At 46.0% G+C, this 27732-nt stretch overlaps 1 protein-coding gene across 2 annotated transcripts in view; it reads right to left on the minus strand.

The window, feature by feature from the left end:
- Positions 1-27732, minus strand: part of LOC129820880 (partitioning defective 3 homolog B-like) — a 543694-nt gene that overhangs the window by 342416 nt on the left and 173546 nt on the right. For both annotated transcript variants that reach the window (XM_055877951.1, XM_055877952.1), the window contains exons 4-5: positions 19812-19927; positions 2319-2398 (exon numbers count right to left, since the gene is read on the minus strand). In XM_055877951.1, coding sequence (XP_055733926.1) covers positions 2319-2398; positions 19812-19927 — 196 coding nt within the window. The remainder of the gene's footprint in view (positions 1-2318; positions 2399-19811; positions 19928-27732) is intronic.

Consider the following 27732-nt stretch of genomic DNA (forward strand, 5'->3'; position numbering starts at 1 on the left):
CTCGCTCCCTGCCCGTCACTCATCCCTCGCTCCCTGCCCGTCTCTTTCTCATCCCTCGCTCCCTGCCCGTCTCTTTCTCATCCCTCGCTCCCTGCCCGTCTCTCATCCCTCGCTCCCTGCCCGTCTCTCATCCCTCGCTCCCTGCCCGTCTCTCATCCCTCGCTCCCTGCCCGTCTCTCATCCCTCGCTCCCTGCCCGTCTCTCATCCCTCGCTCCCTGCCCGTCTCTCATCCCTCGCTCCCTGCCCGTCTCTCATCCCTCGCTCCCTGCCCGTCTCTCATCCCTCGCTCCCTGCCCGTCTCTCACCCCCCGCTCCCTGCCCGTCTCTCATCCCTCGCTCCCTGCCCGTCTCTCATCCTCCCTGCCCGTCTCTCATCTCTCGCTCCCTGCCCGTCTCTCACCCCCTGCTCCCTGCCCGTCTCTCATCCCTCGCTCCCTGCCCGTCTCTCATCCCTCGCTCCCTGCCCGTCTCTCATCCCTCGCTCCCTGCCCGTCTCTCATCCTCCCTGCCCGTCTCTCATCCCTCGCTCCCTGCCCGTCTCTCATCCTCCCTGCCCGTCTCTCATCTCTCGCTCCCTGCCCGTCTCTCACCCCCTGCTCCCTGCCCGTCTCTCACCCCTCGCTCCCTGCCCGTCTCTCATCCCTCGCTCCCTGCCCGTCTCTCATCCCTCGCTCCCTGCCCGTCTCTCATCCTCCCTGCCCGTCTCTCATCCCTCGCTCCCTGCCCGTCTCTCATCCTCCCTGCCCGTCTCTCATCTCTCGCTCCCTGCCCGTCTCTCACCCCCTGCTCCCTGCCCGTCTCTCACCCCTCGCTCCCTGCCCGTCTCTCATCCCTCGCTCCCTGCCCGTCTCTCATCCCTCGCTCCCTGCCCGTCTCTCATCCCTCGCTCCCTGCCAACTCTCATCCCTCGCTCCCTGCCCGTCTCTCATCCCTCGCTCCCTGCCCGTCTCTCATCCCTCGCTCCCTGCCCGTTCTCATCCCTCGCTCCCTGCCCGTCTCTCATCCCTCGCTCCCTGCCCGTCTCTTTCTCATCCCTCGCTCCCTGCCCGTCTCTCATCCCTCGCTCCCTGCCCGTCTCTCATCCCTCGCTCCCTGCCCGTCTCTCATCCCTCGCTCCCTGCCCGTCTCTCATCCCTCGCTCCCTGCCTGTCTCTCATCCCTCGCTCCCTGCCCGTCTCTCACCCCCCGCTCCCTGCCCGTCTCTCACCCCCCGCTCCCTGCCCGTCTCTCATCCCTCGCTCCCTACCCGTCTCTCATCCCTCGCTCCCTGCCCGTCTCTCATCCTCCCTGCCCGTCTCTCACCCCCTGCTCCCTGCCCGTCTCTCATCCCTCGCTCCCTGCCCGTCTCTCATCCCTCGCTCCCTGCCCGTCTCTCATCCCTCGCTCCCTGCCCGTCTCTCACCCCCTGCTCCCTGCCCGTCTCTCATCCCTCGCTCCCTGCCCGTCTCTCATCCTCCCTACCCGTCTCTCATCCCTCGCTCCCTGCCCGTCTCTCATCCTCCCTGCCCGTCTCTCATCCCTCGCTCCCTGCCCGTCTCTCACCCCCTGCTCCCTGCCCGTCTCTCACCCCTCGCTCCCTGCCCGTCTCTCATCCCCCGCTCCCTGCCCGTCTCTCATCCCTCGCTCCCTGGCCGTCTCTCATCCCTCGCTCCCTGCCAACTCTCATCCCTCGCTCCCTGCCCGTCTCTCATCCCTCGCTCTCTGCCTGTCTCTCATCCCTCGCTCCCTGCCCGTCTCTCATCCCTCGCTCCCTGCCTGTCTCTCATCCTCCCTGCCCGTCTCTCATCCCTCGCTCTCTGTCTGATTTACTTCATAGCCTAGACATGTCATTCATGTGTGTATGTTTAAATAAAAGTCTATTAGATAACACTGTTTACTACAGACCACTACTGGACGAGTGATGTGTGACCAGCTAGTAGACACAAGATTGGATCAAGATTGATGCTACTCTACTCTACGACTAACGGCTAGTATGTACGCACTCACTGTAAGTCGCTCTGGATAAGAGCACATGCTAAATGATTTTTTTAAATTAAAAAATCACTTGATATGCAAATTTGGCTCAGCCTTGATCTTCTCATTGGAGAGCAGCGCTTCATGCTGAATTAGAATACTTAGTTAATTATATAGGAGAGATAATGGAACATCAACACAGTACAAGAACACACACGCAGGTAGACACACACACACACACACACACACACACACACACACACACACACACACACACACACACACACACACACACACACACACACACACACACACACACACACACACACACACACACACACACACACACACACACACGTCTTACCTTAGAGGGAATGTGTTGAGTTTGGTAGTCGAGACATCAGCTCTGTGTCCTCCTGTCTTGTCCAGTCCATGGTTCACCCCCTGAAGGGCATAACATAGTAACATTTCAGAGAACCAACCATAACATAGTAACACTCCAGAGATCCAACCATAACATAACATAGTAACACTCCAGAGATCCAACCATAACATAACATAGTAACACTCCAGAGATCCAACCATAACATAGTAACACTCCAGAGATCCAACCATAACATAGTAACACTCCAGAGATCCAACCATAACATAGTAACACTCCAGAGATCCAACCATAACATAGTAACACTCCAGAGATCCAACCATAACATAGTAACACTCCAGAGATCCAACCATAACATAGTAACACTCCAGAGATCCAACCATAACATAGTAACACTCCAGAGATCCAACCATAACATAGTAACACTCCAGAGATCCAACCATAACATAGTAACACTCCAGAGATCCAACCATAACATAGTAACACTCCAGAGATCCAACCATAACATAGTAACACTCCAGAGATCCAATATAACATATTAACACTCCAGAGATCCAACATAACATATTAACACTCCAGAGATCCAACCATAACATAACATAGTAACAATCCAGAGATCAAACATAACATATTAACACTCCAGAGATCCAACCATAACATAACATAGTAACACTTCAGAGATCCAACCATAACATAACATAGTAACATTTCAGAGAACCAACCATAACATAGTAACACTCCAGAGATCCAACCATAACATAACATAGTAACATTTCAGAGAACCAACCATAACATAGTAACACTCCAGAGATCCAACCATAACATAACATAGTAACACTCCAGAGATCCAACCATAACATAACATAGTAACACTCCAGAGATCCAACCATAACATAGTAACACTCCAGAGATCCAACCATAACATATTAACACTCCAGAGATCCAACCATAACATAGTAACACTCCAGAGATCCAACCATAACATAGCATAGTAACACTCCAGAGATCCAACCATAACATAGCATAGTAACACTCCAGAGATCCAACCATAACATAACATAGTAACACTTCAGAGATCCAACCATAACATAACATAGTAACATTTCAGAGAACCAACCATAACATAGTAACACTCCAGAGATCCAACCATAACATAACATAGTAACACTCCAGAGATCCAACCATAACATAGTAACACTCCAGAGATCCAACCATAACATAACATATTAACACTCCAGAGATCCAACCATAAAATAACATATTAACACTCCAGAGATCCAACCATAACATAACATAGTAACACTCCAGAGATCCAACCATAACATAACATATTAACACTCCAGAGATCCAACCATAACATAACATAGTAACACTCCAGAGATCCAACCATAACATATTAACACTCCAGAGATCCAACCATAACATAGTAACACTCCAGAGATCCAACCATAACATAGCATAGTAACACTCCAGAGATCCAACCATAACATAGCATAGTAACACTCCAGAGATCCAACCATAACATAACATAGTAACACTTCAGAGATCCAACCATAACATAACATAGTAACATTTCAGAGAACCAACCATAACATAGTAACACTCCAGAGATCCAACCATAACATAACATAGTAACACTCCAGAGATCCAACCATAACATATTAACACTCCAGAGATCCAACCATAACATAACATATTAACACTCCAGAGATCCAACCATAAAATAACATATTAACACTCCAGAGATCCAACCATAACATAACATAGTAACACTCCAGAGATCCAACCATAACATAACATATTAACACTCCAGAGATCCAACCATAACATAACATAGTAACACTCCAGAGATCCAACCATAACATAACATATTAACACTCCAGAGATCCAACCATAACATAACATAGTAACACTCCAGAGATCCAACCTAACATAGTAACACTCCAGAGATCCAACCATAACATAACATAGTAACACTCCAGAGATCCAACCTAACATAGTAACACTCCAGAGATCCAACCATAACATAACATAGTAACACTCCAGAGATCCAACCCTAACATAACATATTAACACTCCAGAGATCCAACCATAACATAGTAACACTCCAGAGATCCAACCATAACATAGTAACACTCCAAAGATCCAACCATAACATAGTAACACTCCAGAGATCCAACCATAACATAGTAACACTCCAGAGATCCAACCATAACATAACATATTAACACTCCAGAGATCCAACCTAACATAGTAACACTCCAGAGATTCAACCATAACATAACATATTAACACTCCAGAGATCCAACCATAACATAACATAGTAACACTCCAGAGATCCAACCATAACATAGTAACACTTCAGAGATCCAACCTAACATAACATATTAACACTCCAGAGATCCAACATAACATAGTAACACTCCAGCGATCCAACCATAACATAGTAACACTCCAGAGATCCAATTTTCCATTCCATAATGCATTGCATTTGTGCCCCTGAATATGTGTACTGTGTGTGTGTACTGTGTGTGTGTATTGTGTGTGTATTGTGTGTGCTGTGTGTGTGTGTGTGTATTGTATACGTGTAATGTGTTGTGGAACCTTACGTTGGCCAAGGGGGAGCAATTATCACCTCTGACAATTTCTTCACTGTCATTTGGCAAACAAATTGCTTGCAAAGAAAACAAGTCTGTCTGGCACCGTGAACAAAGTGAGACGGGAGCTCCCTCCCTCTGAGCAAGATAAGGCTCCTGCACAGGCGTAGAGAGAAAACCCAGGGACTATCACGGTCTACAACCAGGGACTATCACGGTCTACAACCAGAGACTATCACGGTCTACAACCAGAGACTATCACGGTCTACAACCAGGGGCTATCACGGTCTACAACCAGGGGCTATCACGGTCTACAACCAGAGACTATCACGGTCTACAACCAGAGACTATCACGGTCTACAACCAGAGACTATCACGGTCTACAACCAGGGACTATCACGGTCTACAACCAGGGACTATCACGGTCTACAACCAGGGACTATCACGGTCTACAACCAGAGACTATCACGGTCTACAACCAGGGACTATCACGGTCTACAACCAGGGACTATCACGGTCTACAACCAGGGACTATCACGGTCTACAACCAGGGGCTATCACGGTCTACAACCAGGGACTATCATCAGGGGCTATCACGGTCTACAACCAGGGACTATCACGGTCTACAACCAGGGACTATCACGGTCTACAACCAGGGACCATCACGGTCTACAACCAGAGGCTATCACGGTCTACAACCAGAGGCTATCACGGTCTACAACCAGAGACTATCACGGTCTACAACCAGAGACTATCACGGTCTACAACCAGGGACTATCACGGTCTACAACCAGGGACTATCACGGTCTACAACCAGAGGCTATCACGGTCTACAACCAGGGGCTATCACGGTCTACAACCAGGGGCTATCACGGTCTACAACCAGGGGCTATCACGGTCTACAACCAGGGGCTATCACGGTCTACAACCAGGGGCTATCACGGTCTACAACCAGGGGCTATCACGGTCTACAACCAGGGGCTATCACGGTCTACAACCAGGGGCTATCACGGTCTACAACCAGGGGCTATCACGGTCTACAACCAGGGGCTATCACGGTCTACAACCAGGGGCTATCACGGTCTACAACCAGGGGCTATCACGGTCTACAACCAGGGACTATCACGGTCTACAACCAGGGACTATCACGGTCTACAACCAGGGGCTATCACGGTCTACAACCAGAGGCTATCACGGTCTACAACCAGGGACTATCACGGTCTACAACCAGGGACTATCACGGTCTACAACCAGGGACTATCACGGTCTACAACCAGGGACTATCACGGTCTACAACCAGGGACTATCACGGTCTACAACCAGGGACTATCACGGTCTACAACCAGAGACTATCACGGTCTACAACCAGAGACTATCACGGTCTACAACCAGGGACTATCACGGTCTACAACCAGGGGCTATCACGGTCTACAACCAGGGGCTATCACGGTCTACAACCAGAGACTATCACGGTCTACAACCAGAGACTATCACGGTCTACAACCAGGGACTATCACGGTCTACAACCAGGGACTATCACGGTCTACAACCAGGGACTATCACGGTCTACAACCAGGGACTATCACGGTCTACAACCAGAGACTATCACGGTCTACAACCAGGGACTATCACGGTCTACAACCAGGGACTATCACGGTCTACAACCAGGGGCTATCACGGTCTACAACTAGGGGCTATCACGGTCTACAACCAGGGGCTATCACGGTCTACAACCAGGGGCTATCACGGTCTACAACCAGAGACTATCACGGTCTACAACCAGAGGCTATCACGGTCTACAACCAGGGACTATCACGGTCTACAACCAGAGACTATCACGGTCTACAACCAGGGACTATCACGGTCTACAACCAGGGACTATCACGGTCTACAACCAGAGACTATCACGGTCTACAACCAGAGACTATCACGGTCTACAACCAGGGACTATCACGGTCTACAACCAGAGACTATCACGGTCTACAACCAGAGACTATCACGGTCTACAACCAGGGGCTATCACGGTCTACAACCGGGGCCTATCACGGTCTACAACCAGGGGCTATCACGGTCTACAACCGGGGCCTATCACGGTCTACAACCAGAGACTATCACGGTCTACAACCAGGGGCTATCACGGTCTACAACCAGGGACTATCACGGTCTACAACCAGGGGCTATCACGGTCTACAACCAGGGGCTATCACGGTCTACAACCAGGGGCTATCACGGTCTACAACCAGGGGCTATCACGGTCTACAACCAGGGGCTATCACGGTCTACAACCAGGGGCTATCACGGTCTACAACCAGGGACTATCACGGTCTACAACCAGGGGCTATCACGGTCTACAACCAGAGACTATCACGGTCTACAACCAGGGGCTATCACGGTCTACAACCAGGGGCTATCACGGTCTACAACCAGGGGCTATCCCGGTCTACAACCAGGGGCTATCACGGTCTACAACCAGGGGCTATCGCGGTCTACAACTAGGGGCTATCACGGTCTACAACCAGGGGCTATCACGGTCTACAACCAGGGGCTATCACGGTCTACAACCAGAGACTATCACGGTCTACAACCAGAGGCTATCACGGTCTACAACCAGGGACTATCACGGTCTACAACCAGAGACTATCACGGTCTACAACCAGAGGCTATCACGGTCTACAACCAGGGACTATCACGGTCTACAACCAGAGGCTATCACGGTCTACAACCAGGGGCTATCACGGTCTACAACCAGGGACTATCACGGTCTACAACCAGGGGCTATCACGGTCTACAACCAGGGGCTATCACGGTCTACAACCAGGGGCTATCACGGTCTACAACCAGGGGCTATCACGGTCTACAACCAGGGACTATCACGGTCTACAACCAGGGGCTATCACGGTCTACAACCAGGGGCTATCACGGTCTACAACCAGGGGCTATCACGGTCTACAACCAGGGGCTATCACGGTCTACAACCAGGGACTATCACGGTCTACAACCAGGGACTATCACGGTCTACAACCAGGGACTATCACGGTCTACAACCAGGGGCTATCACGGTCTACAACCAGAGGCTATCACGGTCTACAACCAGGGACTATCACGGTCTACAACCAGGGACTATCACGGTCTACAACCAGGGACTATCACGGTCTACAACCAGGGACTATCACGGTCTACAACCAGGGACTATCGCGGTCTACAACCAGGGGCTATCGCGGTCTACAACCAGGGACTATCACGGTCTACAACCAGGGACTATCACGGTCTACAACCAGGGACTATCACGGTCTACAACCAGAGGCTATCACGGTCTACAACCAGGGGCTATCACGGTCTACAACCAGAGACTATCACGGTCTACAACCAGGGACTATCACGGTCTACAACCAGGGACTCACACGAACTGACAATCATTGTAATATTTTTTCACCGGTGTCGTATCGACCCATTCATTATAATGTCCTTATTGTTCTGTGTGCTGAGCTTCACTATTTATTTAGACCACTTGATGCTTAATGGTGTTTAATGATGTTTTCATCATATGGCCACGCTTGTGTCTTTGTGGTTGGGGTCATTTATCCCCCCCCCCCCTTTAATAAAATAAGCTGTAACACTTAGTTACACTTTTCAACACGTACGATTTCTGATTCACAGTTGTGACAAAAGCATTCCACAAATTGAATTTGTCTTTTTACATATAGCCTACAGTAACATAAACAAATGAAAATACTATTGTGTTATTTTATTAAATAAAATAAAAAATGTTATTCTAATATTCCCCAAGGCCTTCATTAAAACACAATTCAATTATTCTTTTTTTTTAATGTAATAGCGTATAAGAAATACACGAATTCAGTCAGAATGACTGCTCATTACCTTGAAGGACGGACCCTCGAGGCCCGGACACTTTAACGGTAAAGTACCAGAAGGAATTACTTAGGATTGGTTGTTGGTCACAGACAGGAGGAGATAGTCAATTTGATTGGTTGTTGGTCACAGACAGGAGGAGATAGTCAATTTGATTGGTTGGCTAAAATGGAACCCTATTCCCTACAAAGTGCACTACTTTTTTTTTTGACAAGAGATCCAAGTGGTCCCTGGTTAAAAGAAGTACACTAATATAGGTGTCACTTGGGACTAGATACTTGATGTGTAAGGTACTTACACAGGTACCCCACCCTCTCTATTAATTACAATAGGGTTAATGGACTAAATCAATTCTACTATATCATCACACTGCTTAGCATATCCATTACAACTAAACACGACATGCGTCGTAAAGCACGAGTAAAACCTGTAGAGTTTCTCTGTGAATCTTGTGCCGGAAGCCAACTGCTGGTAAGAAATCAACAAGATATTAAACACATCAAAAAAGCAAACTGTTTGTCCAGATTGATGTTTTGTCGTTGTTGGTCTGTTTAAAGTGAAAAGCTCCTTTATGTTGAGAACATCCTAAAGTAAAAATGATTATCCCTGCCTACCATGAACAAGGATCATAATACATTAAACTTTTGAGTCACTTATCCATTTAGTCAAATCCAAACGATAGCACAAACCAGGCTATAGAAAACAAGTCTCTATTCGGGATATGAGTAAAGACACAGGAAGTCATTCACGAAGTGTTTCCCTGTTAGACTGCTGCTAAGGGGAATGATGAAGAGAACACGTACACATAGATTTTTTACTTGATATGACGAATCACTCCTGGAGTTAATGTTGTGATTAATGACACGTCTAGAGGCTGGAGGTCTGAACCAGGACTGAATAAAGACATTACAGTAGTAACAACACGTCTAGAGGCTGGAGGTCTGAACCAGGACTGAATAAAGACATTACAGTAGTAACAACACGTCTAGAGGCTGGAGGTCTGAACCAGGACTGAATAAAGACATTACAGTAGTAACAACACGTCTAGAGGCTGGAGGTCTGAACCAGGACTGAATAAAGACATTACAGTAGTAACAACACGTCTAGAGGCTGGAGGTCTGAACCAGGACTGAATAAAGACATTACAGTAGTAACAACACGTCTAGAGGCTGGAGGTCTGAACCAGGACTGAATAAAGACATTACAGTAGTAACAACACGTCTAGAGGCTGGAGGTCTGAACCAGGACTGAATAAAGACATTACAGTAGTAACAACACGTCTAGAGGCTGGAGGTCTGAACCAGGACTGAATAAAGACATTACAGTCCTGTTGCTTCAGACTGATAAAACCAATGGCTTGTTCACAAAGACCGTAACAGCTGAAATATGAAGAACACAGGAAGTAAACATCGAGTTCCAATACCATCCTAAATACAGGATCAGTGTAACGGCTGAAATATGAAGAACACAGGAAGTAAACATCGAGTTCCAATACCATCCTAAATACAGGATCAGTGTAACGGCTGAAATATGAAGAACACAGGAAGTAAACATCGAGTTCCAATACCATCCTAAATACAGGATCAGTGTAACGGCTGAAATATGAAGAACACAGGAAGTAAACATCGAGTTCCAATACCATCCTAAATACAGGATCAGTGTAACGGCTGAAATATGAAGAACACAGGAAGTAAACATCGAGTTCCAATACCATCCTAAATACAGGATCAGTGTAACGGCTGAAATATGAAGAACACAGGAAGTAAACATCCAGTTCCAATACCATCCTAAATACAGGATCAGTGTAACGGCTGTCGTCGGAAGAAGGTGAAGACCAAAACGCAGCGTGGTAAATGTTCGTCATGTTTAGTAGAAACTGAACACTAAAAAGCAAAAACAACAAAGTGACAACCGAAACAGCTCCGTCAGGTGCAACACACACTAAACAGAAATGAATCACCCACAACACAAAATGGGAAAAAAGGCTACCTAAGTATGGCTCCCAATCAGAGACAACGATAGACAGCTGTCTCTGATTGGGAACCACACCAGGCCAAACACAAAGAAAACCAACAACATAGGAGAAAAAAAGAACATAGACTGCCCACCCTAGTCACACCCTGGCCTAACCAAAATAGAGAATAAAAAACCTCTCTATAGCCAGGGCGTGACAAAGACCAGTCTAAAACAGACTAAAATTAAACACAGCATGCAAAATGGTACCCTGTTCCCTATATATTGGGTACAGGTCAAAATAAGTGCACTATATAGGGAATAGGGTGCCATTTGGGAGAACAGTTATCACAATGTTTACTCTGGTAAAACCAGTCTCCTACAGTGGAATAAAAGGCTTGCTTGATATGTGATGTTTACTCTGGTAAAACCAGTCTCCTAGAGTGGAATAAAAGGCTTGCTTGATATGTGATGTTTACTCTGGTAAAACCAGTCTCCTACAGTGGAATAAAAGGCTTGCTTGATATGTGATGTTTACTCTGGTAAACCAGTCTCCTACAGTGGAATAAAAGGCTTGCTTGATATGTGATGTTTACTCTGGTAAACCTACAGTCTCCTAAAGTCTCCTACAGTGGAATTGTTCATGAGTTTCAGGTCTTAGCTGGGGCTGTACGCACACACCAAGAGAATCTATACTGACATCGACACAGCTTGGTCCTCACACAACCTCACCGTTCCCCACAGGAGTTGAATTATAGTGTTAGCTAAAGCACTTACAATAACAGTATTGTGTTCCTGTATTAACCCCCAGAGGGTTATAGAGATCCGAAAAATACTCCCAGTCCAATTAGTGTGCTGAGAGACGGAGACAGAGGAGACAGCGCCCCCTAGGGGACCGGAGTGTTAATGACCTGAGGTGCTGCTGGAACCACATTAGATAAATAAATATCTACGTCAAACACCTACTGGAAGACGGATGGACAAATAACCGTACCTACATCCATCACCTAGCAACTACCAATAAAAAAAAGACCAGCGTCAAAGTGTTTAGTACACATCGTAGCTAACAAGTCTGCTACTAGATACAAGGACCAGGGGGTGTAGATGGAACCTCAATGGATACATAAATACCAAAACGTTCTCAAACTTCTCCTTGGTTGACCCCCGGACGGTTCACACTTTAGTTTTACCCCTGAATTAGCTCACCTGACTCACCTAATCAAGGGCTTGATAATTAGTTGCTATGGAAAAGATCCCATCCACAGAACGGCTGGGGGTCCCCGAGGAGGGACTGCCTTAGTCTACACCTAGAGACTAGAGATTAATAAATATCTACCACCTTACCTACTAGACCACAACTATCAAACACCTATCACCTAGAGACTATAGATGAATAAATATCTAGGTCTTCGTCAAACACCCCAGCTACCAAGTCTCTGTTCAAATTAAAATGGTTCTGTGCTTAATCGATCAGCCTCTCATTCACAAACCCCCAATTAACATTGTTCCTCTAACACTCTCTCTCCCTTTCTCCCTCGCTCTCTCTCCCTCTGTCCTTCTCTCTATCCCCCACTCTCTCTCCCTCTATCCCCCACTCTCTCTCCCTCTATCCTTCCCCCTATCCCCCACTCTCTCTCCACTCTCTCTCCCTCTATCCTTCCCTCTATCCTCACTCTCTCTCTCTCTATCCTTCCCTCTATCCTCACTCTCTCTCCCTCTATCCTTCCCTCTATCCCCCACTCTCTCTCCCTCTATTCTTCCCTCTATCCTCACTCTCTCTCCCTATATCCTTCCCTCTATCCTCACTCTCCCTCCCTCTATCATTCCCTCTTTCCCTCCCTCACTCTCTCTCCTTCCCTCTATCCCTTGCTATCTCCCTCTATCCCTCCCTCACTCTCTCTCCCTATATCCTTCCCTCTATCCCTCACTCTCTCCCTATATATATCCTTCCCTCTATCCCTCACTCTCTCTCCCTATATATATCCTTCCTCCTATCCCTCACTCTCTCTCCCTCTATCCATCACTCTCTCTCCCTATATATATCCTTCACTCTTTCCCTCCCTCACTCTCTCCCCTTCCCTCTATCCCTTGCTATCTCCCTCTATTCCTCACTCACTCACTCTCCCTATATCCTTCCCTCTACCCCTCTCTCTCTCCCCATATCCTTCCCTCTATCCCTCACTCTCTCTCCCTATATATATCCTTCCCCCTATCCCCCACTCTCTCTCCCTATATATATCCTTCCCCCTATCCCTCACTCTCTCTCCCTCTATCCTTCCCTCTATCCCTCACTCTCTCTCCCTATATATATCCGTCCCCCTTATCCCTCACTCTCTCTCCCTCTATCCCTCACTCTCTCTCCCTATATATATCCTTCCCCCTATCCCTCACTCTCTCTCCCTCTATCCTTCCCTCTATCCCTCACTCTCTCTCCCTATATATATCCTTCCCCCTATCCCTCACTCTCTCTCCCTCTATCCTTCCCTCTATCCCTCACTCTCTCTCCCTCTATCCCTCACTCTCTCTCCCTATATATATCCTTCCCCCTATCCCTCACTCTCTCTCCCTCTATCCTTCCCTCTATCCCTCACTCTCTCTCCCTATATATATCCGTCCCCCTTATCCCTCACTCTCTCTCCCTCTATCCCTCACTCTCTCTCCCTATATATATCCTTCCCCCTATCCCTCACTCTCTCTCCCTCTATCCTTCCCTCTATCCCTCACTCTCTCTCCCTATATATATCCTTCCCCCTATACCTCACTCTCTCTCCCTCTATCCTTCCCTCTATCCCTCACTCTCTCTCCCTATATATATCCTTCCCCCTATCCCTCACTCTCTCTCCCTCTATCCTTCCCTCTATCCCTCACTGTCTATCCCTATATACACTGCTCAAAAAAATAAAGGGAACACTTAAAACAACACAATGTAACTCCAAGTCAATCACACTTCTGTGAAATCAAACTGTCCACTTCGGAAGCAACACTGATTGACAATAAATTTCACATGCTGTTGTGCAAATGGCAAAGACAAAAGGTGGAAATTATAGGCAATTAGCAAGACACCCCCAATAAAGGAGTGGTTCTGTAGGTGGTGACCACAGACAACTTCTCAGTTCCTATGCTTCCTGGCTGATGTTTTGGTCACTTTTGAATGCTGGCGGTGCTTTCACTCTAGTGGTAGCATGAGACGGAGTCTACAACCCACACAAGTGGCTCAGGTAGTGCAGCTCATCCAGGATGGCACATCAATGCGAGCTGTGGCAAGAAGGTTTGCTGTGTCTGTCAGCGTAGTGTCCAGAGCATGGAGGCTCTACCAGGAGACAAGCCAGTACATCAGAAGACGTGGAGGAGGCCGTAGGAGGGCAACAACCCAGCAGCAGGACCGCTACCTCCGCCTTTGTGCAAGGAGGAGCACTGCCAGAGCCCTGCAAAATGACCTCCAGCAGGCCACAAATGTGCATTCTAACCCCCACTCCATTAATCTCCCTCTCGATCTCTCCCATCAGTTCAGTTCTGGTGCTCCCTCTTCCCAGGGCTCCCAGTAAACTGCTTGGCTTCTAACTGGTCTTAAACTGGCTTCAAGCAGAGATCATGATGTCTGATTTGATTTTCCTGATTTGTCGTCTGAGCGCCGTACTCAGATTATTGCATGGTGTGCTTTTTCCGTAAAGTTTTTTTGAAACCTGACACAGCGGTTGCATTAAGGAGAAGTGGGTCTAAAATTCCATGCATAACAGTTGTATCTTTTAGCAATGTTTATTATAAGTATTTCTGTAAATTGATGTGGCTCTCTGCAAAATCACCGGATGTTTTGGAACTACTGAACATAACGCGCCAATGTAAACTCAGGTTTTTGGATATAAATATGAACTTTACCGAACAAAACATACATGTATTGTGTAACATGAAGTCCTATGAGTGTAATCTGATGAAGGTTAGTGATTCATTTTATCTATATTTCTGCTTTTTGTGACTCCTCTCTTTGGCTGGAAAAATGGCTGTGTTTTTCTGTGACTTGGCTCTGACCTAACATAATCGTTTGGTTTGTTTTCGTCATAAAGCCTTTTTGAAATCGGACACTGTGGCTGGATTTACAACAAGTGATGTACAACAAAATGGTGTAAAATACATGTATGTTTGAGGAATTTAAATTATGGGATTTCTGTTGTTTTGAATTTGGCGCCCTGCAGTTTCACTGGCTGTTGACGAGGTGGGATGCTACCGCCCCACGTACCCTAGAGAGGTTAATGCCTTTAGGGGGGTGCAGTGGGTCAATTACTGGGTAGAGAGCACCCCACACACACAACTTTCTGACAAAATTAGAAACGTGTAATATCTGAAAATGTAGCTAGCTAGACTATGGACGCCTCTCACTCTGTCGCGGATGGTTGCCCTTTAGTTTGACGATGTAATCCAGAGATGTGTTTTATACAACAGCCTTTTATGTGTGTTCTCTTTTCCACTCCCTCTTCATATTTGCAATCAAACGGCTGAATTTCCTCCATCTCCTTAGCCAATCATACTCTAATTCGATACTCTAATTTCATCTCTCAGCATGTCCAGCCCATCCATTACCTCAGCCAATCATAGCTAGTGGGAAGGTTGCTGACTTTTTCTGTGGCTAAACCAACTAGGCTCGTGATTTAAACTTTGTAATAGTATTTACAGACGGCATTCAAGTTTGTTATCAAGGCACATGAAAGTTCACATGTTCCAAAAGGCATTAATGCAACAAAAAAAAACGCAATTTGATGGAGAGAAAAAAAAAGTTTACATTCAAATGTCTCTCCTGTGAAGTAGTGACGCGCGACATCTTTCCTGAAACGAGTCACAAATGTGCCGGTTTGTCACACAACACAATGCCACAGATGTCTCAAGTTTTGAGGGAGCTTGCAATTGGCATGCTGGACTGCAGGAATGTCCACCAGAGCTGTTGCCAGAGATTTTAACGTTCACTTCTCTAGCATAAGCCGCCTCTAAACGTCATTTTAGAGAATTTGACAGCATGTCCAACCGGCCTCACGATCAAAGACCATGTGTACGCACGCCAGCCCAGGATCCTCCACATCCGGCGTCTTCACCTGCGGGATTGTCTGAGACCAGCTACCCAGACAGCTGATGAAATTGAGGAGACAGGATTACCTGGACATACTGACCATCATATTATAGACAGGATTACCTGGACATACTGACCATCATATTATAGACAGGATTACCTGGACATACTGACCAGCTCATACTGACCAGCTCACCAGCTCTCTGCAATTAATGCCCTTTTGTGGGGAAAAACTGATTGGCTGGGCCTGGGCCTTGCTCCGTAGTGGGTGGGCCTATATCCTCCCAGGCCCACCCTTGGCTGAGCCCCTGCCCAGTCATCTGAAATCCATAGATAACGGCCTAATGGATGTATTTCAACTGACTGATTTCCTTTTATTAACTGTAACTCAGTAAAATCATTGACATTGTTGCATGTTGCGTTTATATTTTATGTTCACATGTTATCTTCTTGACGCATGGATCCCTTTATAATAAGATAATTTTCGTTTACATCCGTTGAATTGCAGAGCGCCAAATTCAAAAATATTACTAAAAATATTTAATTTCATGAAATCCCAAGTGCAATATAGCAAAACACAGTTTAGCTTGTTGTTAATCCACCTGTCGTGTCAGATTTTGCAAATATGCTTTATAGCGAAATCAATCCAAGCGTTTGGGTGAGTTTATCGATCAGAAGACAAAACATTATGAACAGCTAGCATCAAAGGGCAGACGAAAATTCCAAATAGTATCCGTAAAGTTCGTAGAAACATGTCAAACGTTTTTTATAATTTATCCTCAGGTTGTTTTTAACATAAATAATCGATAATATTTCAACCGGACGGTAAACTATTCAATACTAGAGAGAAAGAAAATGTCGAGCTATCACTGTGGCGCACATGAACTAATGGAAGGGCATCTGGCTATCCACTGACGCGATGTGAAAAATCTCGCTAATTTTTCAAAATAAAAGCTTGAAACTGTGTCTAAAGACTGTTCACAACCTGTGGAAGCCAGTGGAAAAGGAATCTGGTTGATATCCCTTTAAATGGAGGAAAGGCAAGCAATGAAACAGGGGTTTTTCAAAATAAGAGGCACTTCCTGGTTGGATTTCCTCAGGTTTTCGCCTGCAAAATCAGTTCTGTTATACTCACAGACAATATTTTGACAGTTTTGGAAACTTTAGAGTGTTTTCTATCCTAATCTGTCAATTATATGCATATTCTAGCATCTGGGCCTGAGAAATAGGCCGTTTACTTTGGGAACGTTATTTTTCCAAACATAAAAATAGTGCCCCCTAGCTTCAAGAGGTTAACTAACAATAAATACTACACTATATATGGACTTCTGGTATGATCTGTCAACGTGTGTGACGGATGAGGTGTTGTAGTTACATCTCAGTGTGGTGTGTGTGTGTGTGTGTGTGTGTGTGTGTGTGTGTGTGTGTGTGTGTGTGTGTGTGTGTGTGTGTGTGTGTGTGTGTGTGTGTGTGTAAGGGTGTGTTGATACAGTGTGCCTGGTATGTACTGTAGATATGTTAAAGGTTTGGGACTAATCAAATCAAAGTTTATTTGTCACCGTGCCCCGAATACAACAGGTGTAGTAGACCTTACAGTGAAATGCTGAATACAACAGGTGTAGTAGACCTCACAGTGAAATGCTGAATACAACAGGTGTAGTAGACCTCACAGTGAAATGCTGAATACAACAGGTGTAGTAGACCTTACAGTGAAATGCTGAATACAACAGGTGTAGTAGACCTCACAGTGAAATGCTGAATACAACAGGTGTAGTAGACCTTACAGTGAAATGCTGAATACAACAGGTGTAGTAGACCTCACAGTGAAATGCTGAATACAACAGGTGTAGCAGACCTTACAGTGAAATGCTGAATACAACAGGTGTAGTAGACCTCACAGTGAAATGCTGAATACAACAGGTGTAGTAGACCTTACAGTGAAATGCTGAATACAACAGGTGTAGTAGACCTCACAGTGAAATGCTGAATACAACAGGTGTAGTAGACCTCACAGTGAAATGCTGAGTACAACAGGTGTAGTAGACCTCACAGTGAAATGCTGAATACAACAGGTGTAGTAGACCTCACAGTGAAATGCTGAATACAACAGGTATAGTAGACCTCACAGTGAAATGCTGAATACAACAGGTGTAGTAGACCTCACAGTGAAATGCTGAATACAACAGGTGTAGTAGACCTTACAGTGAAATGCTGAATACAACAGGTGTAGTAGACCTTACAGTGAAATGCTGAATACAACAGGTGTAGTAGACCTCACAGTGAAATGCTGAATACAACAGGTGTAGTAGACCTTACAGTGAAATGCTGAATACAACAGGTGTAGTAGACCTCACAGTGAAATGCTGAATACAACAGGTGTAGTCGACCTTACAGTGAGATGCTGAATACAACAGGTGTAGTAGACCTCACAGTGAAATGCTGAATACAACAGGTGTAGTCGACCTTACAGTGAGATGCTGAATACAACAGGTGTTGAAGACCTCACAGTGAAATGCTGAATACAACAGGTGTTGAAGACCTCACAGTGAAATGCTGAATACAACAGGTGTAGTAGACCTTACAGTGAGATGCTGAATACAACAGGTGTAGTAGACCTCACAATGAAATGCTGAATACAATAGGTGTAATAGACCTCACAGTGAAATGCTGAATACAACAGGTGTAGTAGACCTCACAGTGAAATGCTGAATACAACAGGTGTAGTAGACCTCACAGTGAAATGCTGAATACAACAGGTGTAATAGACTTCACAGTGAAATGCTGAATACAACAGGTGTAGTAGACCTCACAGTGAAATGCTGAATACAACAGGTGTAGTAGACCTTACTGTGAAATGCTGAATACAATAGGTGTAGTAGACCTTACAGTGAAATGCTGAATACAACAGGTGTAGTAGACCTCACAGTGAAATGCTGAATACAACAGGTATAGTAGACCTCACAGTGAAATGCTGAATACAACAGGTGTAGTAGACCTTACAGTGAAATGCTGAATACAACAGGTGTAATAGACTTCACAGTGAAATGCTGAATACAACAGGTGTAGTAGACCTCACAGTGAAATGCTGAATACAACAGGTGTAGTAGACCTCACAGTGAAATGCTGAATACAACAGGTGTAGTAGACCTCACAGTGAAATGCTGAATACAACAGGTGTAGTAGACCTCACAGTGAAATGCTGAATACAACAGGTGTAGTAGACCTCACAGTGAAATGCTGAATACAACAGGTGTAGTAGACCTTACAGTGAAATGCTGAATACAACAGGTGTAGTAGACCTCACAGTGAAATGCTGAATACAACAGGTGTAGTAGACCTTACAGTGAAATGCTGAATACAACAGGTGTAGCAGACCTTACAGTGAAATGCTGAATACAACAGGTGTAGTAGACCTCACAGTGAAATGCTGAATACAACAGGTGTAGTAGACCTTACAGTGAAATGCTGAATACAACAGGTGTAGCAGACCTTACAGTGAAATGCTGAATACAACAGGTGTAGTAGACCTTACAGTGAAATGCTGAATACAACAGGTGTAGCAGACCTTACAGTGAAATGCTGAATACAACAGGTGTAGTAGACCTCACAGTGAAATGCTGAATACAACAGGTGTAGTAGACCTCACAGTGAAATGCTGAATACAACAGGTGTAGTAGACCTCACAGTGAAATGCTGAATACAACAGGTGTAGTAGACCTCACAGTGAAATGCTTACTTACAGGCTCTAACCAATAGTGCAGAAAAGGTGTTAGGTGAACAATAGGTAAGTAAAATAAATAAAACAATAGTAAAAAGACAGGCTATATACAGTAGCACAATTGGTTGGGCGCCCGTAAAACTGCTGCCATTTCTTCCGGCACCGTTTTGTCCCACTAGTTTTTACCTGGGGGCCTGTCGTTGGGCTCCTGAGGCTGGGTTAGGGTTAGGTATAGTTACAGTAGGGCTGGGTGTAGGTACTGTAACAGTAGGAGGTCTTACCGTGAGGGGTTCAGGGCCAGGCCTGTCGTTGGGCTCCTGAGGCTGGGGGGGCTGTGAGGTCTCCACTGGGGGGCTGAGGGCTGATTCACTGCTGCTCCTTACAAGCAGAGGAGTGTCTGGAGTAGAGAACACAGACAGGTCAGAAGGAAGACATCACAACACTGATCTTAGTTCATGATCTATTATTTAAAAGCTAGGTCATAGGTCATATGAAAGTATAGACCCCTACCCCGGCAGGTCAACAAAATGTCTGTTCAAACAAATGGAACGCTCGGATACCATGTGTATGTCTCTGTGTCCAGTATGAAGGACGTTACAGGTAGTTTGTATGTCTCTGTGTCCAGTATGAAGGACGTTACAGGTAGTTTGTATGTCTCTGTGTCCAGTATGAAGGACTTTACAGGTAGTATGTCTCTGTGTCCAGTATGAAGGAAGTTACAGGTAGTTTGTCTCTGTGTCCAGTATGAAGGACGTTACAGGTAGTTTGTCTCTGTGTCCAGTATGAAGGACGTTACAGGTAGTTTGTCTCTGTGTCCAGTATGAAGGACGTTACAGGTAGTTTGTCTCTGTGTCCAGTATGAAGGACGTTACAGGTAGTTTCTATGTCTCTGTGTCCAGTATGAAGGAAGTTACAGGTAGTTTGTCTCTGTGTCCAGTATGAAGGACGTTACAGGTAGTTTGTCTCTGTGTCCAGTATGAAGGACGTTACAGGTAGTTTGTCTCTGTGTCCAGTATGAAGGACGTTACAGGTAGTTTGTCTCTGTGTCCAGTATGAAGGAAGTTACAGGTAGTTTCTATGTCTCTGTGTCCAGTATGAAGGACGTTACAGGTAGTTTGTCTCTGTGTCCAGTATGAAGGACATTACAGGTAGTTTGTCTCTGTGTCCAGTATGAAGGAAGTTACAGGTAGTGTTTATGTCTCTGTGTCCAGTATGAAGGACGTTACAGGTAGTTTGTCTCTGTGTCCAGTATGAAGGACGTTACAGGTAGTTTGTCTCTGTGTCCAGTATGAAGGACGTTACAGGTAGTTTGTCTCTGTGTCCAGTATGAAGGACGTTACAGGTAGTTTGTCTCTGTGTCCAGTATGAAGGACGTTACAGGTAGTTTGTCTCTGTGTCCAGTATGAAGGAAGTTACAGGTAGTGTTTATGTCTCTGTGTCCAGTATGAAGGAAGTTACAGGTAGTTTGTATGTCTCTGTGTCCAGTATGAAGGAAGTTACAGGTAGTTTGTCTCTGTGTCCAGTATGAAGGACGTTACAGGTAGTTTGTCTCTGTGTCCAGTATGAAGGACGTTACAGGTAGTTTGTCTCTGTGTCCAGTATGAAGGAAGTTACAGGTAGTTTCTATGTCTCTGTGTCCAGTATGAAGGACGTTACAGGTAGTTTGTCTCTGTGTCCAGTATGAAGGACGTTACAGGTAGTTTGTCTCTGTGTCCAGTATGAAGGACGTTACAGGTAGTTTTGTATGTCTCTGTGTCCAGTATGAAGGAAGTTACAGGTAGTTTGTCTCTGTGTCCAGTATGAAGGAAGTTACAGGTAGTTTGTCTCTGTGTCCAGTATGAAGGACGTTACAGGTAGTTTGTCTCTGTGTCCAGTATGAAGGAAGTTACAGGTAGTTTGTCTCTGTGTCCAGTATGAAGGACGTTACAGGTAGTTTGTCTCTGTGTCCAGTATGAAGGACGTTACAGGTAGTTTCTATGTCTCTGTGTCCAGTATGAAGGAAGTTACAGGTAGTTTGTCTCTGTGTCCAGTATGAAGGACGTTACAGGTAGTTTGTCTCTGTGTCCAGTATGAAGGACGTTACAGGTAGTTTGTCTCTGTGTCCAGTATGAAGGACGTTACAGGTAGTTTGTCTCTGTGTCCAGTATGAAGGACGTTACAGGTAGTTTGTCTCTGTGTCCAGTATGAAGGAAGTTACAGGTAGTTTCTATGTCTCTGTGTCCAGTATGAAGGACGTTACAGGTAGTTTGTCTCTGTGTCCAGTATGAAGGACGTTACAGGTAGTTTGTCTCTGTGTCCAGTATGAAGGACGTTACAGGTAGTTTGTCTCTGTGTCCAGTATGAAGGAAGTTACAGGTAGTATGTCTCTGTGTCCAGTATGAAGGAAGTTACAGGTAGTGTTTATGTCTCTGTGTCCAGTATGAAGGAAGTTACAGGTAGTGTTTATGTCTCTGTGTCCAGTATGAAGGACGTTACAGGTAGTTTGTCTCTGTGTCCAGTATGAAGGACGTTACAGGTAGTTTGTCTCTGTGTCCAGTATGAAGGACTTTACAGGTAGTGTTTATGTCTCTGTGTTCAGTATGAAGGAAGTTACAGGTAGTTTGTCTCTGTGTCCAGTATGAGGAAGTTACAGGTAGTTTGTCTCTGTGTCCAGTATGAAGGACGTTACAGGTAGTTTGTCTCTGTGTCCAGTATGAAGGACGTTACAGGTAGTTTGTCTCTGTGTCCAGTATGAAGGACGTTACAGGTAGTTTGTCTCTGTGTCCAGTATGAAGGACGTTACAGGTAGTTTGTCTCTGTGTCCAGTATGAAGGACGTTACAGGTAGTTTGTCTCTGTGTCCAGTATGAAGGACGTTACAGGTAGTTTGTATGTCTCTGTGTCCAGTATGAAGGACGTTACAGGAAGTGTTTATGTCTCTGTGTCCAGTATGAAGGAAGTTACAGGTAGTTTGTCTCTGTGTCCAGTATGAAGGACGTTACAGGTAGTTTGTATGTCTCTGTGTCCAGTATGAGGTAGTTTATGAAGGAAGTTTGTAAGGGAGTGCGTAACTGGCGGCAGGGGAGGAAGACTGGGTAATCAACGGAGCAGTTTTATTCATAAAAACCACCGGAAACCAGAACAACAAACAAATGGGTACAAAACCCGCCGCGCGCCAGAGAAAACGTGCACAGGCACTTACAATAAACGATTCCGCACAAAGACATGGGGGGAACAGAGGGTTAAATACACAACATGTAATGAGGGGAAATGAGACCAGGTGTGTGGGAAGACAAGACAAAACAAATGGAAAATGAAAAGTGGATTGATGATGGCTAGAAGACCGGCGACGCCGACCGCCGCCCGAACAAGGAGAGGACCCGACTTCGGCGGAAGTCGTGACAAAGTTAGAGGTAGTTTCGCAATCTTGGTTTCATCAGACCAGAGAATCTTGTTTCTCATGGTCTGAGAGTCCTTTAGGTGCCTTTTGACAAACTCCAAGTGGGCTGTCATGTGCCTTTTACTGAGGAGTGGCTTCCGTCTAACCCACTCTAGCATAAAGGCCTGATTTGTGGAGTGCTGCAGAGATGGTTGTCCTTCTGGAAGGTTCTCCCATCTCTACAGAGGAACTCTAGAGCTCTGTCAGAGTGACCATCGGTTCTTGGTCACCTCCCTGACCAAGGCCCTTCTCCCCTGATTGCTCAGTTTGGCCAGGCGGCCAGCTCTAGGAAGAGTCTTGGTGGTTCCAAACTTCTTCCATTTAAGAATGATGGAGGCCACTGTGTTCTTGGGGACCTTCAATGCTGCTGAAATTTTTTGGTACCCTTCCCCTGATCTGTGCCTCGACACAATCCTGTCTCGGAGCTCTACGGACAATTCCTTCGACTTCATGGCTTGGTTTTTGCACTGCCATATGCTGTCAACTGTGGGACCTTATATAGACAGATGTGTTCAAATCATGTCCATTCAATTGAACTTACCACAGGTGGACTCCAATCAGGTTGTAGAAACATCTCAAGGATGATCAATGGAAACAGGATGCCCCAGAGCTCAGTTTTGAGTCTCATAGTAAAGGGTCTGAATACTTATGTGAGGGAAATGGGAATACCTAGTCAGTTGTACAACTAAATATAATCAACTGAAATGTGTCTTCCGCATTTAAGCTGAATCAGAGAGGTGCAGGAGTCATTTAACCCAACCCCTCTGTATCAGAGAGGTGCGGAGGGCTGCCTTCGACATCCAGTGGGTTAACTGCCTTGTTCAGGGGTAGAATGACAGATTTTTACCTTGTCAGCTCGGGGATTTAATCTAGCAACCTTTCGGTTAGTGGGCCAACGCTCTAACCACTAGGCTCTAACCACTAGGCTCTAACCACTAGGCTCTAACCACTAGGCTCTAACCACTAGGCTCTAACCACTAGGCTCTAACCACTAGGCTAACTGCCGCCCCATAAAAGGTATTTCTGTTTAAAAATGTTAATAAATGTGCAAAAAAACAACAACAGTTTTTGCATTTTCATTATGGGGTTTGATGAGGAATGTTTAGTACCCATATCAGGAGCTTGACATTAAAACAAAAGTTATACTCTAATTAACTCCATAACAAGCTAGAATAAGCCTTTTGCTTGCCTAATAAATTGTAATAAAGCCTAGTTTTACATTGTGCAGTAGAGTTCAGACTGTTTCCAACAGAACTTGTTTTACATTGTGCAGATGAGTTCAGACTGTTTCCAACAGAACTTGTTTTACATTGTGCAGTAGAGTTCAGACTGTTTCCAACAGAACTTGTTTTACATTGTGCAGTAGAGTTCAGACTGTTTCCAACAGAACTTGTTTTACATTGTGCAGATGAGTTCGGCTGAGCAGCAGCCTCAAACAAGGCTTGAAAAGGGCTCTGAAAGTAGACAATTCCACAGGGGGGGTGAAAAATGTGCCAACGGTGGAGAAAGTCTAAAACCATATGGTCCTCATCATCTCTGCTATGGACAGAGAGACAGAGAGACAGAGACAGAGACAGAGACAGAGACAGAGACAGAGACAGAGACAGAGAGAGAGAGAGAGAGAGAGAGAGGGAGAGGGAGAGGGAGAGGGAGAGGGAGAGGGAGAGGGAGAGGGAGAGAGGGAGAGAGGGAGAGGGAGAGGGAGAGGGAGAGGGAGAGAGAGAGAGAGAGAGAGAGAGAGAGAGGGAGAGGGAGAGGGAGAGGGAGAGGGAGAGGGAGAGGGAGAGGGAGAGGGAGAGGGAGAGGGAGAGAGGGAGAGGGAGAGGGAGAGGGAGAGAGTGTAACAGAGAGAGTGTAACAGAGAGATGGAAATAGATAGATTTTTGTTTTAGTTTAGTTTATTAATTCGACCATTTAAAAAAAAACAAGCACACATAAAACTTAAAACCCATATATGCACATGAATAAAATCATGGAGGATAACACACAAAAAAAGTCTGGGACTTATTTCCATTGTGGTCCTCTTGAGACAAGATCGAACACAGTATGGCAGTGAAATAATAAAACAAAACCAGAGAAGAAGAACATCTCTCTCATCATCCCAGTTACATCATAGGGGTCATTCAGGGGTCATTCATATGGGCACAGAAGACATCAAACATATTTTGACTTTGTTTTTAAAGCTGTCCAGAGAGGACGTTGTTTTTATAGGCAGAGGCAACTCATTCCATTCTGAGGCTCCAGTATACAAGACAGTACCTTTCCCAGCATTACTCCTGAACCTGTATAAACACACATCAGCAACACCCGGTGCTGTGATTGTGTGTATCCCTAACACCAGGAAAGTAATCACTTAGATATCTGGGCGCAGGACCACAAATACTCCTGTAAACCAAACCCAGTCTAATCTGGGACACCCTCAACAGGCAGGACCATAAATACTCCTGTAAACCAGACCTAGTCTAATCTGGGACACCCTAGGCTCAACAGGCAGGACCATAAATACTCCTGTAAACCAAACCCAGTCTAATCTGGGACACCCTCAACAGGCAGGACCATAAATACTCCTGTAAACCAGACCTAGTCTAATCTGGGACACCCTAGGCTCAACAGGCAGGACCATAAATACTCCTGTAAACCAAACCCAGTCTAATCTGGGACACCCTCAACAGGCAGGACCATAAATACTCCTGTAAACCAAACCCAGTCTAATCTGGGACACCCTAGCCTCAACAGGCAGGACCATCAATACTCCTGTAAACCAGACCTAGTCTAATCTGGGACACCCTCAACAGGCAGGACCATCAATACTCCTGTAAACCAAACCCAGTCTAATCTGGGACACCCTAGCCTCAACAGGCAGGACCATCAATACTCCTGTAAACCAGACCTAGTCTAATCTGGGACACCCTCAACAGGCAGGACCATCAATACTCCTGTAAACCAAACCCAGTCTAATCTGGGACACCCTCAACAGGCAGGACCATAAATACTCCTGTAAACCAGACCTAGTCTAATCTGGGACACCCTCAACAGGCAGGACCATAAATACTCCTGTAAACGAAACCCAGTCTAATCTGGGACACCCTCAACAGGCAGGACCATAAATACTCCTGTAAATCAAACCCAGTCTAATCTGGGACACCCTAGCCTCAACAGGCAGGACCATAAACACTCCTGTAAACCAAACCCAGTCTAATCTGGGACACCCTAGCCTCAACAGGCAGGACCATCAATAGTCCTGTAAACCAGACCTAGTCTAATCTGGGACACCCTCAACAGGCAGGACCATAAATACTCCTGTAAACCAAACCCAGTCTAATCTGGGACACCCTCAACAGGCAGGACCATAAATACTCCTGTAAACGAAACCCAGTCTAATCTGGGACACCCTCAACAGGCAGGACCATAAATACTCCTGTAAACCAAACCCAGTCTAATCTGGGACACCCTAGCCTCAACAGGCAGGACCATAAACACTCCTGTAAACCAAACCCAGTCTAATCTGGGACACCCTAGCCTCAACAGGCAGGACCATCAATAGTCCTGTAAACCAGACCTAGTCTAATCTGGGACACCCTCAACAGGCAGGACCATAAATACTCCTGTAAACCAAACCCAGTCTAATCTGGGACACCCTAGCCTCAACAGGCAGGACCATAAATACTCCTGTAAACCAAACCCAGTCTAATCTGGGACACCCTAGCCTCAACAGGCAGGACCATCAATAGTCCTGTAAACCAGACCTAGTCTAATCTGGGACACCCTCAACAGGCAGGACCATAAATACTCCTGTAAACCAAACCCAGTCTAATCTGGGACACCCTCAACAGGCAGAACCAAAAATACTCCTGTAAACCAAACCCAGTCTAATCTGGGACACCCTCAACAGGCAGGACCATAAATACTCCTGTAAACCAAACCCAGTCTAATCTGGGACACCCTAGGCTCAACAGGCAGGACCATAAATACTCCTGTAAACCAGACCTAGTCTAATCTGGGACACCCTCAACAGGCAGCCAGGTTAGTTCCTGAAAGCAGCTCCTGCCTTCAATACTAGCCTGATCAGCTTATTCTGGGCTATCTGGAGCTTCCCCTTCATACGTTTAGATAAGCCCCCAAACTAGGAAGTACTAGCATAGTCCAAATGGCATTGAATGAGGGCAGTAGCTTAGAGTCCTTATCAAGCAGCTTGGACTTTCTAGACAAAGACGTAGTCCTGGCATTAACCTTCTCTAGCACCTTATTGCCTTATTGGGTGTGCATTAACCTTCCCTAGCACCTTATTGGCCGTGCATTAACCTTCCCTAGCACCTTATTGGCTGTGCATTAACCTTCCCTAGCACCTTATTGGCCATGCTCACACCTCCCAAGCTTCCATCAAGGATACATCCCAGGTAGCTAACAGAGGTTTTAGTAGTCAGACCCCCCCCCCCCCCCCCCCCATAACTCCATCCACCCCAGGTAGCTAACAGAGGTTTTAGTAGTCAGGTACAAACCCCCCCCCCCCCCTAACTCCATCCATCCCAGGTAGCTAACAGAGGTTTTAGTAGTCAGCCCCCCCCCCCCCTAACTCCATCCATCCCAGGTAGCTAACAGAGGTTTTAGTAGTCAGCCCCCCCCCCCCCCCTAACTCCATCCATCCCAGGTAGCTAACAGAGGTTTTAGTAGTCAGGTACCCCCCCCCCCCCCCTAACTCCATCAATCCCAGGTAGCTAACAGAGGTTTTAGTAGTCAGCACCCACCCCCCCCCTAACTCCATCCATCCCAGGTAGCTAACAGAGG

Source organism: Salvelinus fontinalis, chromosome 23 (genome assembly GCF_029448725.1).
Source record: "Salvelinus fontinalis isolate EN_2023a chromosome 23, ASM2944872v1, whole genome shotgun sequence".
Lineage (NCBI taxonomy): Eukaryota > Metazoa > Chordata > Actinopteri > Salmoniformes > Salmonidae > Salvelinus > Salvelinus fontinalis.